The following is a 15,073-nucleotide window of genomic DNA, read 5'->3' on the forward strand; positions in this document are numbered from 1 at the left end:
TGGCTGGCTAGCTGGATCAGAAACGACTTAGAGATCCTTTGCCTTTGATCATGAGAGGCTCTGGCTGTGTTGCTGCCCTCTCACTGGCCCACCATTTTCACCCTCCCCCCCTTAGGCTGAGCGGCTAATGGAACAAGCCAGCTGCTGGGAAAAGGAGGAACAAGAAATCCTGTCATCTAGAGCTAACAGTAGGCAATCACCTGCAAAAGTACAATCGAAAAATAAATATTTGCATTCTCCGGAGAGCCTGCCAGTGGCAGGGGAGCGAGGGCAGCTGGTGGAGCTGTCTAAAGAGAGCAGTGAGGAAGAGGAGGAGGAGGAGGAGGAGGAGGAGGAGGAAGAGGAAGAGGAGGAGGAAGAAGAGGAGGAAGAGGAGGAGGAGGAAGAGGAGGAGGAAGAAGAGGAAGAGGAAGAGGAGGAAGAAGAAAATATTCAGAGCTCTCCCCCAAGACTGACTAAACCACAGTCTGTTGTCATAAAGAGAAAGGTATGTATCTGTTTGGATTTTTAGTCTGAGTCAGTTTCAATTAAATCTTATTTGTCATTGCAAACATTCTATCTCTTAGTATTTATTTCACTCTCTGCTCCTTAGAAGTAGTTTATTTGTATCCAGTCCCACTGATGATATCTCATAATCGTTTATCTTACAGTCAAGATTGTGTTTATCTTTTGAGGTGTGTTAGTACTGCAAGGAGGAAACTGGTGACAGGTCAGTTTTCTAATCTAGGAGCTACTGCCATCTGCTGGTTTGCAGCAGTAGAGGCAATACGGTTATGGGAACAGAAAGGGGTCCTAGAGTGCCTTCAAACCAACCTTTGGTCAATTCTGATGAAAACACCATGGCCTAGAGAGACCAGGAGACTTGTCCAAGGTCATGCAACCCTTTAGAGACAGAGCCAAGACCAACACCCAAGACCTTAAGCCAAGTGCTCCTGATGCTGTCTTGCTCTTGGTGAATTGTTAGAGGGGATTTTAGACACTTGCTTTTCATGCTGATATTTTGCATTTGTGGCCAACTACACACTCTGGCGTTTCTCACACCTTGGCAGCCTGGTGGTTTCTCTGAAAATACCCTTTCATTTCCAATGGTACAAAGAAGGTAAAAACTTGATTTTGTATTTAGGTAGTATCTTTCTTAAAAATTGCTCAGCTTAGATCTGATATCTTTATCCTCGATATCTACCTGTGGCAAAGAGAAGGACCAGGTATTACTAGTATCACCAAAACTAAATGGAGATTTAAAAAAAAGAAATACAAGTTAAGACTGTGCCCCAAGACCATCCTAGGTCTGAGTATCTGTCAAGGACCTTGCCATTCTAACTCCAGGCTCAATGTTCTTACTTCTAAACTTGGCAGTCTGCTAGGCCAAGGGCATCTGTGGGGAGATGGTAGAAAGGAACATCCTGTCATCAAAGGGAAGTCCGGCTTATATGTAATGTTTTCATTTCTTACAAAGAAAATTTCTTCATGTAGTCTATATATAACAAGAAAATTATTTTAAAAACATCAAGAACCAGAATCATCTAAATGAGCCACCCTCATATAAATGGACTCAACCTAAAGAAAATGGATTCTTTATATTGGCTCTGAGCATGTTGGGGCAAACTCTAGTGGATAAGGGAGGGCAAGCAGACTGAGGGTGATTAATAACCATAAATGTTCAATTACACAATATGCTTATCAGCTTATATGTATGCTTCAGTGAACACTTGAGTTAAAATGGAAGATAATACATAATTCTTGGATATAATTTATCTAGAATTTGAATCTTAACCAAAGATTTTGAACACTTCTTTGCATTCTATTTTCAACAATTTTTTGCCTACTAACAGATTATATTTTTATATAACAGATGTATTTATAACACATCTGTTATTCCTGTCTGAATTTTGTACCATTAAATAATTTTTGCAAAAAAATAAAAAAATGAAAAATAATTTTGCTTGGGAAAAAATATTTTATAAATTGCAATTATGGAGAATTATTTTTGTGAACCTGTAGTGCAGTTAGCAGAAAATGTTTTACATACCTTTTAACTTCTTAAACTTAGTATGCCTTCTATATTAAAATATTTTCCAAAATTATCAGTTGCTCACATCCCAGCAGTCACTAATACATGGCTCTATTAACATTTTAAACAGTGGAGTAATCCTTTCTTCTTAAGTACCCTTTCCTCTCTTTCCTTTTCGTAATTCCTGAAGTCCTGTGAAACTGGGAACAAGCAGGCTGGTCTTGTACACTTTCCTGCTTGCCATAGTGCTTTGCATGTAGTAGGTGTTCCTCAAACAGTTATTGGGTATTAAATGAGTGACTCAATAGCTAATTACTGCAACATTTATGGAAACAATTGGTGTTCATAACAACCTCAGTATCTATGATGTCCTGGACTTTAGATACTGAAGCCAACAAATACCACTTGGAAAATATAGGGCAGAAAAGCAAGGTGTTTCTTTAAAAATCTACAGTTGAGCTTGTTCCCTCTTACAGCATCTGCTTGAGTAAAACAACTGCTTTATTTGGAAAATACTTGCCCATATAGTTGCAACCCAAGAGGGATGTTAAACATCAAATGGAAGGTTAAGTACAAAGGCATTACAGAAGTCTTTACATGTAAGATGCTCAGACACGCATTCAGTACATGTTCGCTGCATATTGACTCAAGCATTTAATTTCTCACGAGCTCTTATGTATTATGTTTGGAATTAATTTCAGAGGCCTTTTGTACTAAAGAAGAAAAGGGGTCGTAAACGCAGGAGAATCAACAGCAGTGTAACAACTGAGACTATTTCGGAGACAACAGAAGTACTGAATGAGCCCTTTGACAACTCAGATGAAGAGAGGCCAATGCCACAGCTGGAGCCTACCTGTGAGATTGAAGTGGAAGAAGATGGCATGAAGCCAGTCACAAGAAAAGCATTCCAACATCAGCCTGGGAAGAAAAGGCAAACAGAAGAGGAAGAGGAAGGAAAAGACAATCATTGCTTTAAGAATGCTGACCCTTGTAGAAGTAAGTGGAGGGATTTTAAAAATCTTACCCTTGTGAGTGTTTGCATATGACTTGCTGCCAAAAAAACCAGGTTCCTGGAGCTATACCCAAAGGCTTCTGTGGGGTTGTACCAGCCTACCTGAAATAAGTGCTCCTCTGTCCTTTATCCATCATAAAAAGTTCTGTTTCTTCTTCCTGGGATTGAATTTGATATTAAGCAACTTCTAAGGCCAAAACCTTCTTCTAAGTGTGTTAATCTTACTTTGAGAAATTGGCTTATCTCGGAAAACTTTGAAGTCTGTCAATAAGAAACACACTACATTTCCTTGATTCTGGTTCCAGTTTCACATTTAATATTTCTGAAATCGGGGTATAAATTATTATCATTGTCAACATAGAAAGTGATTGTTTTTTTCCTGGAAAACAAATATTCATAAATTGATGGTACATCTTATTGTCAGTAGTGTCTCAAGATGTCTTGCTACCTAGAATTATCTAAGCTTACCCACACAGCTGTATTTGCTTTGATAATGTCAGCTAATGTAGAAATCAGAAGAAATTTTTAAATTGCTATTTTATAGTTTGCTGTTGACAGGGACACTCCTACATCATCCTCTTAAAAAACAAAGGTAAACACCAATGTTTTGTCTTTGATGCCCTGTATGAAAGTAACCAACCCTTTCTTGTGAGACTGGGATCTTTGCTCCCAGCTGAATAATGAGAGTTTGTGGTTCAGTCTCTATCCACTCTACAGATGAAATGACTTCAGAAACTTATTTTATTCCGTTCTGGGGATTAAGCCATCTCATTTTCCTGGGAACCACGGGTACATCCCTGTAGCTCAGGGGTTCTCAACAAGGGGTCCATGAGCTTGAATTGAAATTCAAAAACACATTATTCTTATAGGGATGTGTTCGTACAGGTGTGATATATTTATTAAATAATACACAGTATAGCGTGGACTTAGGAAGGATTCCATGGTGTTCACCAGATTGGCAGAGGGGTCCATGGAACAAAAAAGATTCAGAACCCCTACATGAGAATATCTAGCTCCATGTCTGACAAAAAGCTAGTCTAGCTTTTTGAAAAGTCACAATCTTAAGAACATAAGCAGGTAAGCATTGTCTTGACTCTCTTTTTTTTTTTTTTTAAGATTTATTTATTTTAATTCCCCCACACACACCCGTTGTCTCTTCTCTGTCTATTTGCTGCATCTTCTTTGTCCACTTCTGTTATTGTCAGCGGCACAGGAATCTGTTTCTTTTTGTTGCATCATCTTGTTGTGTCAGCTCTCTGTATGTGCGGCACTATTCCTGGGCAGGCTGCACTTTCTTTCACGCTGGGCAGCTCTCCTTACGGGGCGCACTCTTTGTGCGTGGGGCTTCCCTACACAGGGACACCCCTGCGTGGCAGGGCACTCCTTGCACGCATCAGCACTGCACATGGGCCAGCTGCACACGGGTCAAGGAGGCCCGGGGTTTGAACCGCGAACCTCCCATGTGGTAGACAGATGCCCTAACCACTGGGCCAAGTCTGCCGCCATGTCTTGGCTCTCTTAAGAATAATGTTGCCATATACAATATTTTTTTTTAAAGATTTATTTATTTATTTCTCTCCCTTCCTCCCCGCCCCAGCAGGTTGTCTGTTCTCTGTGTCTGTTTGCTGCGGCTTCTTTGTTCGCGTCTGTTGTCGTCAGCGGCACAGGAATCTGTTTCTTTTTGCTGCATCATCTTGTTGTGTCAGCTCTCCATGTGTGCGGCGCCATTCCTGGGCAGGCTGCACTTTCTTTCACTCTGGGCAGCTCTCCTTATGAGGCGCACTCCTTGCGCGTGGGGCTCCCCTACGCAGGGGACACCCCTGCATGGCGCGGCACTCCTTGCGCGCATTAGCACTGCGCATGGGCCAGCTGCACACGGGTCAAGGAGGCCCGGGGTTTGAACCGGGGACCTCCCATGTGGTAGACGGATGCCCTAACAACTGGGCCAAGTCCTCCGCACTATATACAATATTTTGACAGCAACAACTACCACCTGCAGAGAGAGATTGTTTTTTGGGGAAAATAGAGCCTGATTTCCACTTCTTGGGAGACTTTGAGTCATTACTGCCTTCATTTTCCATTTTGCCATTTACCTTTCAAAATTCTAGGTGGCCATGTTATATCTGAGGCCTTTCAAATCTTCTTTCTTAAAAATAATTAGCAAAAACTCATCTTCTGATTTAGGAAGGAGGCATTCCTATTAAAAGGATATAGGTTCATTCACATAAGGAACAAGAACATGGACTCCAGGAGCCTTACAGTACATGGTGATTACGTTCCCAGTGTAAAGAGAAATGAAACAGTTTGAAAGGCTTGAGATGACTGTTAACTCAGTATTGTACTCAGCACTTCTGAAGGACTTTTCTATATCACAAGTGCCTTCTTTGCAGCTAGCCAATTTGAATGTAATACTTGCAGGTGACTTAATGTGTAATGCTTTTTATCACATAAATGAGTCAAAAGCTTAACCTCAGAGGCCCTGATTAGATTAGAAATCACTCCCTTCTGGCTAAAGGGATTATCTGGTCCATGCTGATGATTAGATCTTATGTTCTCCAAAATAGTAATTCGAATAAGGTTATTGCTCTTTGTAAAGTTTTTCCTTTAAATTGACCTCTCTAGGAGACCAGTGTGCTCTTCAATTTTCTAAATATAGTAAAAAGACTTGGGTGTTTTGTATATATATATTTACTTATATAGGTTTTTGTATTTACGTAAATATTTGTTTAGATTTATATTCATATGTACAGTAAACATAAGGTCAGCTGAACTTCACAATTATGGATTATGGTTTGTTTCCAGTTGTCTTTAATATTCAGGTTTTAATTAAGAGCTAATATTCAGGTTTTAATTAAGAGGGGCAGGCTACATTGTCCAAAATACAATGGGGACAGAATTAGTGAGCATTTAAATTTAGGTAGATAATGTTATCTGAAAGCATTTAGAACCAGTAAATGTCCACAACAGAAGGTCCTTTTCTCAGATTAAATAAATAAGTTAGGCTACTATTCAGTTCTTTTGTACAGGGGTGATAAGGAGATAAACTAACATTAACCCCTTTCACTTGTATTTCCTAATTTGTAAATGTTTAAATTTATTTATTTTTACATTGTGGAACTCTAGGCTTTTGCATCAGAAGAAAGTTCTGTTAAACTCGAATAAGTTTATTATAATTGCCCGTATCCTGTGCTCCCTGTTAAAAAAAAAAAAGGCACAATTTTCTGTTCAGTAAGTATGTATGGGTATGTGTAGCATATGTTTTCCTAGGCTTGGTTATTTACTTGGTTTATACCACAGTGTTATTCTATATTAGTCTTGATCAGGTCTTTACCCTCAACTCTTAAAATGCTAAATTGAACGCTGTATTAGCTAAACAGTTTCGAGAATGCATTCAAGTTGTTTATGGTTATGCTCTCTAAGACTTTGTTTTTCTTCCTCCCCCTCTTCTCTCCATCTCTTTGCTAAGACGATATGGATGATGATGCAAATACCTTGAAAGAAGGCAGTAAAGACAATCCTGAACCTCTAAAGTGCAAACAGATATGGCCAAAAGGAACAAAGCGTGGTCTTTCTAAATGGAGACAAAATAAAGAGAGAAAGACCGGATTTAAACTGAATTTGTACACCCCGCCAGAAACACCTATGGAACCTGATGAGCAGGTAACAGTGGAAGAACAGAAGGAGCCTTCCGAAAACAGAGTCAGCCCCACTCCCATCGGGACTGAGGAGGAGGTCAAGGAAACTGTGGAGGCCCCACTGCCTCAGGCTGAAAACCGAAGGGAAGAAACATGTGCACCTATGAGTCCAAATAAGTCACCAGGTGAAAAGCCAGAAGATGACCTAATCAAACCTGAGGAGGAAGAGGAGGATGAGGAGGAAGAGGACGAGGAGGAGGAAGAGGAAGAAGAGGAAGAAGATGACAGAAATGTAAGAAAAGATCCAGATGGTGCTAAAAGTCAAGAAAAAGAGGAACCAGAAATCTCCATGGAAAAAGAAGATCCTGTGCATTTGGATGATCATGAAGAGGAGGAGGAAGACGACGAAGAGCCCTCTCACAATGAGGACCATGATGCAGATGATGAAGATGATGGTCATGTTGAGTCTGCTGAAGTGGAGAAGGAAGAACTCCCAAGAGAAGCCTTCAAAGAAGCACTGGAGAACCAGGAGGCTTTTTTAGACCTTAGTGTTCAGCCTAGTCATTCAAACCCAGAGGTCTTAATGGACTGTGGAGTTGACCTTACAGCTTCATGTAACAGTGAACCTAAGGAGCTTGCAGGGGACACCGAAACTGCACCTGACTCTGATGAGGAACCCCCAGAAGAACAGGCACAGAAGCAGGACCAAAAGAAAAGTGAAGAAATAGATTCTGAGTTCAAAGAAGGAAACACAGCAACCATGGAGATTGACTCTGAGACTGTTCAGGCAGTTCAGTCTTTGACCCAGGAGAACGGTGAACAGGACGACACCTTTCAGGATTGTGCGGAGACTCAAGAGGCCTGTAGAAGCCTACAGAACTACACCCATGCAGACCAAAGTCCACAGATTGCCTCCACCCTGGATGATTGCCAGCAGTCAGACCATAGTAGCCCAGTGTCATCTGTCCATTCTCATCCTGGCCAGTCAGTACGTTCTGTCAACAGCCCAAGTGTTCCTGCCCTCGAAAACAGCTATGCCCAAATCAGCCCAGATCAAAGTGCCATCTCAGTGCCATCTCTGCAGAACATGGAAACCAGTCCAATGATGGATGTTCCATCCGTTTCAGATCACTCACAGCAAGTCGTAGACAGTGGATTTAGTGACCTGGGCAGTATCGAGAGCACAACTGAGAACTATGAAAACCCAAGCAGCTATGACTCTACCATGGGTGGCAGCATTTGTGGAAATGGCTCTTCACAGAACAGCTGCTCCTATAGCAACCTCACCTCTAGCAGTCTGACACAAAGCAGCTGTGCTGTCACCCAGCAGATGTCCAACATCAGTGGGAGCTGCAGCCTGCTGCAGCAAACTAGCATCAGTTCTCCTCCAACCTGCAGCGTCAAGTCTCCTCAAGGCTGTGTGGTGGAGAGACCGCCAAGCAGCAGCCAGCAGCTAGCTCAGTGTAGCATGGCCGCTAACTTCACCCCACCAATGCAGCTGGCTGAAATCCCCGAGGCGGGCAACGCCAGCATTGGATTATATGAACGAATGGGTCAAAGTGATTTTGGGGCTGGGCATTACCCGCAGCCATCAGCCACCTTCAGCCTTGCCAAACTACAGCAGTTAACTAATACACTTATTGATCATTCATTGCCTTACAGCCATTCTGCTGCTGTAACTTCCTATGCAAACAGTGCCTCTTTGTCCACACCATTAAGTAACACAGGGCTTGTTCAGCTTTCTCAATCTCCACACTCCGTCCCTGGGGGACCCCAAGCACAAGCTACCATGACCCCACCCCCCAACCTGACTCCTCCTCCAATGAATCTGCCGCCTCCTCTTTTGCAACGGAACATGGCTGCATCCAATATAGGCATCTCCCACAGCCAAAGACTGCAGACTCAGATTGCCAGCAAGGGCCACGTCTCCATGAGAACCAAATCGGCATCTCTGTCACCAGCTGCTGCCACCCATCAGTCACAAATCTATGGGCGCTCCCAGACTGTTGCCATGCAGGGTCCTGCACGGACTTTAACGATGCAAAGAGGCATGAACATGAGCGTGAACCTGATGCCAGCCCCAGCTTACAATGTCAACTCCGTGAACATGAACATGAACACTCTCAATGCCATGAATGGGTACAGCATGTCCCAGCCCATGATGAACAGTGGCTACCACAGCAATCATGGCTACATGAATCAAACACCCCAATACCCTATGCAGATGCAGATGGGCATGATGGGAACCCAGCCATATGCCCAGCAGCCAATGCAGACCCCACCCCATGGTAACATGATGTACACGGCCCCCGGACATCACGGCTACATGAACACGAGCATGTCCAAGCAGTCCCTCAATGGGTCCTACATGAGAAGGTAGGCAACATGGGCAGTCACAGAACTGGGCATCACTCTTGGATTGATCTGCACAAATACCTTTGAAGAGTACGATTTCAAAACCAGCAATTGGTGTGAATGCAAAAAACATTTGTTGGCACCATTTAATTAAAAAAAAAAAAAAAAGCTGTATGCAGCAGAAAGCCTTATACAAGTTGTTTTTCCTTTTTTTTTTTTTTTCCTTTTTCTTTTTTGGTACCTTCGTTTCTGTTACTTTTATATGAAATTCTCTGCAAAGGAAGGCCTCTCTTTGGACTACAATTTGGAGGCGGCCACTTGTGCCTGCTTCCATTAAACAATATGGATATCAAGCCCCCCCAAATTATCTGTTTTAATACTGAACCTAGAGCTTTTTTTCAACCCCTTTCCTGTCCACTCCATGTAAATGCCTTTAGCATTTCAGTTATTGTATATTTTGTTTAAGGTGACACTTCAGCATGCCGCTAATGTCTTTGTTAGTGACAGTGCATTTTGTAGTACTGTACAAGTGTTGTGCTAACAGTAAGCCATTTCTTAAGTTTTTTGCCTTGATTAGGGTGCCCTAATTTGAGGGTTTAAAAAAAAAAAGTATATTTTTGTTAATTATAAAATTGTAAAGAGCTATAAAAAGCTATTCCCATTTGGTTAGTCAAAAGGGTTTTATTGCTAAATGTTTGGTGTAAAGTTGAGACCCTTTTCCATTTTGGTGACAGATTTCTTTGGGGAAAAAAAGGCAGCTTTCTGTTTTATAAATGCAGACTTCTGTTTATTGAATGAAGCATATCTCAGTGTTTATCTGTCAGGTTTTGAAACATTTCATATATGTCCAAATACTTGGCAGGATTTAAAAAAAAATAGTGAATTTGGTGTAAAGTTGCTATTTTATGGAAATGCCTCTAACTTTACATTTTCATTCCATCTGTAGATTTTTCTATCTTTATAAAATATTGAAGTTATTTTTTAAGGAAAAATAGAGCAGTAGCTTGTGAATAGCTCAAACTAAGCTAACAAATCGCATGTAAAAAAGCAAAAAAGTTATTTGTGTCTGTTTCTATCGCTTCCTTTTTTGTAGCCTTTGTACCTGTACAGGGTGACTGTAAGGGCCAAGCAGAAGAGGCGTAATCCTTGTATAAAATAGGAGCCAGCGACACTCTTGTATTTATCTGTTCTTTTTAGTCAGTCACTTCAAAACAAAAGAAAAAAAACAAAAAAAAACACAAAACAACAAAAAAAGCTGTACATTTTAACATAAAATAAATTATGATGAGCCATTTTTAGCCTCTTGTGTCCTGTCATATGATTGATATTATGAATGACCAATTGAACTGTATCATGTGTCACATCTCAGAACACATACACATTTGGGGAAAATAAATTATTTAGTGTAAATTGGACTTAAGAGATTTTCTGATTTGTTTTGACTTTGGGGGTGGGGGTTGGCAATAAATAAGAGTGATATCTAATAAAACCATCACATATACCAAATACCTATTTAATAAATTAATTTATAATGGATTTTAATGCTTTTCATGAAAGTTTATTTTATGCTAGTGCATACCTTCTGTATGCCAATCATTGTCTTTAAAATAAAGTGAATTTGTTTTTTTCGTTTTGACTTTGATCTTCATTTGCAGGGGGATCCCAATGCACGCATATCCAGTTGCCTCTATTTGTACAGTCTATATAAACACCTCTTGGGGCCTTAGTACAGTGGTAGCAAACTCGATTTTTATAAAGAGCAATATGGAAAAGCACCCACTTTGAGAATGTATGTTTGAAAAGTCATTTGCTTAGGGTGTGAAAGTTTTGCTCTGTTGTGGACGATTGATTGTATATTTTCTTTAGAGTCTAAAGTTTAAACACATGAAAAGAGTGTATGTTCACCAAACATTTATTGAATGATGTTTAGAGAAAGTTCTGCCTATGTCTTAAAACTTAATTTGGCTATTCAAGCACCAGGTCTAGAAATGAGTGCTTGAATTGGCACGCATGTGAAACTGGCCCGTTGAATTCTCAGTGTTTAAACACAAGGACTCACAGATCTAGGAAGCAGGTGCCTACAATTACACCTCTTGGTGAAAGAAAGCTACTTTTCTACCAGTGGTTGAACACACCGAAAAATCAGGAGTTGGACAGATCATAAACACAAACCTCAAAGTGGACTCAAAATATTTCTGTGAAAAGACAAGATAGTACAAATACCCAGGCATAAAAGGCCCCTTACGGAGAAAGGACACACAACTGGTGTGCGACCTTGTGCTCTGGCCCTTATTGTTACTCTTCCTTCAAAGCATATAAAGCATCCTGGGTTTAGTATTAAGATGTTACCTTTTAGTTCTTTCCTTCTACAACTGCAGAGTCAAGGGCAGGAGAATCCGTAGTGGCTAAAGGAGGGCTTCAAAGAAGAGGCTTCTGCAAGGGCCATCGTCTCAAAGGGGAAAAAAGGAAAGGAAATGCCTCTAATCCTGCTTCAGAGTGGCAAGCTACAGGCTTTCGGCCTCAGGTGTGCTGCTTGTGTGAATTAGCTGCTGTGTAATTTCAGGAGCAGCCAAGGATGGGGGAGGAAGGGGTAGGAAGTGTCCACACGTCAGCCAAGAGGCTGGCTGAGCCTGGGAGGTGGGGTGGTCCCTGCTGCCATTCTGATTGGAAAGCTCCACACAACTACCCATGGGTACCCCTTGAAACCTAGTGTTTTGTCTCAGCTCTTGGAGGCTGAGCTTATTGCCTTTCCTCTTGTGTTAAGACGTTTTGGGGGCTGAGATTCCTCTCTGTTCCTGTTGGTAATGGCCTGCTGATGACACCTTCTGGTTTGTGGGATGTTTGGGCTCTATTGCCCCCAGACCCTGCCTGCCTCAAAATCCTCTAGGGAACACCCCTCACTGCCCAACCTGCCAGACCAGAATCTAGGAATGGTACTGGGTTTCAAAGGCTCAGCATAGCCAGGGATGGAAGCACCAATCCTGGCCCAGGTTCCCAGCATCCTTTGAGGGAAGCAGCACAGGAGAGAGACTATTAGTCTGAGATGCCCCTACAAGGCCCTGGACTCTCCTCCACACGGACCCACCCTCACTGGAGAAATCAGTTCAGACCTGAATGTGACACCAAGGTCCTGGAAACCCAGAACTTGGGCTGAAATATGGTAGCCATTAGTTTGAGATTCGCTGACAATTAGGCCACGTCATTTAAAACCAAAGAATCAAACAGGGTTTTTGTTGTTTTAGGAGGTAACAGGAATTGCACCCAGGACCTTGTTACATGCGAAGCAGGCACTCAACTGCTGAGCTACATCCACTCTGCAATGGAAGTTGGTATTTTTGTTTGTTTTTGTTTTTAGGAGGTACTGGGGATCAAACCTGGGAACTCATACATGAGAAGCAGGCACTCAACCACTTGAATTAGATCTGCTCCCCCACAGACTTCAGTTTTAAAGAGCTGACGTTGTGCCTCTGCGGGTGTGAAGGCACTGGCCTTTCCAGCATGCTAGAGGATCTTTTTTAGAAGTGATGACTGCCAATATTGTTACAAAGAGTTTTCACAAACAGTCCTCCCATGTTATGCATAAATCACCCTGTGTGGGAAATGGGGCCATTGTCTCCAATATACAGATTAGGAGATTGAGGCTCCAAGAAGATAATTTAGTTGCCCAAGCTCTCCCAGCTAAAATTTGTGAGCTAAAACAAACCCAGGTATCCCCTGGAACACATTAAAAGGTCATAACTTGTCATCTCTCTGATTTAAAGACTTAGCTAATGAATACAAGATACTCCAAAACCTCCTAAGTGCTGTACAAATATAGGTTGCTTTGTTGTTTTACAAGCAAGTTTTGGACTACTGTCAGCCTTCGATACTCCAAGTACTGTTTATATTACTGAAGCAGTATGTTCAATTTCGTTGTATCCTGGCTTCTGTAATTCCACACTCCTCTTTTTCCTTCCCCTCCCTTCTCAGTCATCTTTTCTGGATCTTCCTCCTCTACCCAGGTCTAGCTCTAAATATTGATGTTTCACAGCCCTCTGGCCAGGTGCTTCCATACTCTTTTCTCTCATTATCTCATCCAGTACCATGATTTCAAATTCCATCTCTACAAACATAACACCCAGAATTATATCTCCAGAATAATACCTGAACTCTGGGTTCACGGTCAACTGACAGTGGACACCTATATGTTTATAGATATGACCTAATTTAACTGTTGGTTTCCAGCTGGCCCCACCGAAAAACTGAATCATCCTTCCTTTCTCCCCCACCTCTCATCACTACTTGAATCCTGTCAAGTCTCCAGAACTCCAAAATAATCTTGAATACTAATGCCGTGCCCTCTCTAAGTCCAAGCCATCTTCGACTTTCCTGTCAACAGCTCCAACAACCTCCTACCTGGTCTCGTCTCGCTTCTTAAATTCCTCCAATCCATTCTCTATACGTCAGCCGGAGTGATTTTTCCCCCAGAGTGATCTTTTTTTTTTTCATTTCTCCCCCCACCCCCCACCCCAGTTGTCTGTTCTCTGTGTCCATTTGCTACATGTTCTTTTGTCCACGGCATGGGAATCTGAGTCTCTCTTTTTTTGCGTCATCTTGTGTCAGCTCTCCGTGTGGGCGGCGCCATTCCTGGGCAGACTGCACTTTCGCGCTGGGCAGCTCTCCTTACGGGGCGCACTCCTTGCGCATGGCGCTCCCCTACGTGGGGACACCCCTGCGTGGCAGGGCACTCCTTGAGTGCATCAGCACTGCACATGGGCCAGCTCCACATGGGTCAAGGAGGCCCGGGGTTTGAACCGCGGACCTCCCATGTGGTAGACGGACGCCCTAACCACTGGGCCAAGTCCACTTACCCAGAGTGATCTTCTTAAAATATAGATCCTACCATCCCCCTGCTTAAAACCCTTCAGTGGTTTTTCTTTGTATTTGGAATAAAATATAATCTCTCTACTTGACTCCTCCTGTTCTTTCCCCAAATCGCGAGCTCCAGCCTCACGGATGGGTAGTTCCTCAAACACGCGAAGCACCTTGCCACCTGGATCTTCACCTGCACTGTTCCTTGGCCTAGCATGCCCCTCCCCATTTGAAAGTTCTGTTCTTCCTTCTAGTCTCAACTTACCCATCTCCTCAGAAAGGTCTTGCTTGACCACCCCATTTAAAGTGGATTTCTCCCCCATTGTTCTCTTTTTTTTCTTTTGCCCCATTGTTCTCTTAGTACCTAGTTCCCTTATAGCACTTTAACACAAAGTGTATTTGTTTTTACTTTGGGCCTCCTGACCCAGTTTTTGGCACATGGTATTGTAAGAAATGAAGATTAGTTTTCACATAAAGGAAGAAAATATTGATCAACCTGGCAGCCTACTGCCTCAGTCTCCCACTCCTGGGTTAAGCAGGAACAAAGGAAACCAGCTTAAGCCAGTCCTATAGGCTGCAAAAAAGATGGCCAAGAAAGAGCTAAGTCAATACCAGTTCAGCACTAAATTCCATTCCTTATTTGGCAAAGGGGAGCAGGTAAAAACTAAAATGGTTGGAATGTGATGGGGGAAGCGGTTAATCACAAGCTTTTGCAAAGGAAAGTTAGATCTTCTCATATAGGCTGTAACTTCTGAAGTATCCAGTCTATGGAGAAACAAAAGAAGGGCTTGAGTGCTAGGCTTAGGGGTATAAATTGTGTCATTTCTCTTTATTCGGGGCGCCAGCCACATTTTCTGGTTGTGCGCCCCTTCTTGCAAGATTGAGAATAAATTATTTTCTTCTCCACAATCGGGTGAGCCTTCTTTTCTTCCAGAAGAAGATTTCTTTCTAACAGTAGATTCTCCTAAAGAGCTTGGAACACTTGCAGAACTTTCTGCTCACCTTTACTCCTACCTCCAGCTCCCAACTTTAAAGTTCTCTGATCCTGCTTCCCTCAGCGGGACTCATCCCCACAGAGAGGTGGGAGCATGGAGGAAGGTGTAGGGATGCTCTAGAAAACTCCAGCCCTTCCATCCTTCCCACATAGAGAGTCGTTTAAATATAAATATTTCATTACTGTATTTTAAATATAATATTTCATTAAAATAC

General features: G+C 42.2%; 2 protein-coding genes across 7 annotated transcripts in view; one reads left to right on the plus strand and one right to left on the minus strand.

The window, feature by feature from the left end:
- KAT6B (lysine acetyltransferase 6B) overlaps positions 1-10,646 on the plus strand; it is a 199,500-nt gene extending 188,854 nt beyond the window's left edge. For all 6 annotated transcript variants that reach the window (XM_058299090.2, XM_058299092.2, XM_058299094.2 and 3 more), the window contains exons 16-18: positions 116-487; positions 2,713-3,007; positions 6,490-10,646. In XM_058299090.2, the coding sequence (XP_058155073.1) occupies positions 116-487; positions 2,713-3,007; positions 6,490-9,038 (3,216 nt within the window). In that variant the 3' untranslated portion in view covers positions 9,039-10,646. The remainder of the gene's footprint in view (positions 1-115; positions 488-2,712; positions 3,008-6,489) is intronic.
- Positions 1-15,073, minus strand: part of DUSP29 (dual specificity phosphatase 29) — a 56,780-nt gene that overhangs the window by 579 nt on the left and 41,128 nt on the right. The window lies entirely within an intron of this gene.

Source organism: Dasypus novemcinctus, chromosome 6, assembly GCF_030445035.2.
Source record: "Dasypus novemcinctus isolate mDasNov1 chromosome 6, mDasNov1.1.hap2, whole genome shotgun sequence".
NCBI lineage: Eukaryota > Metazoa > Chordata > Mammalia > Cingulata > Dasypodidae > Dasypus > Dasypus novemcinctus.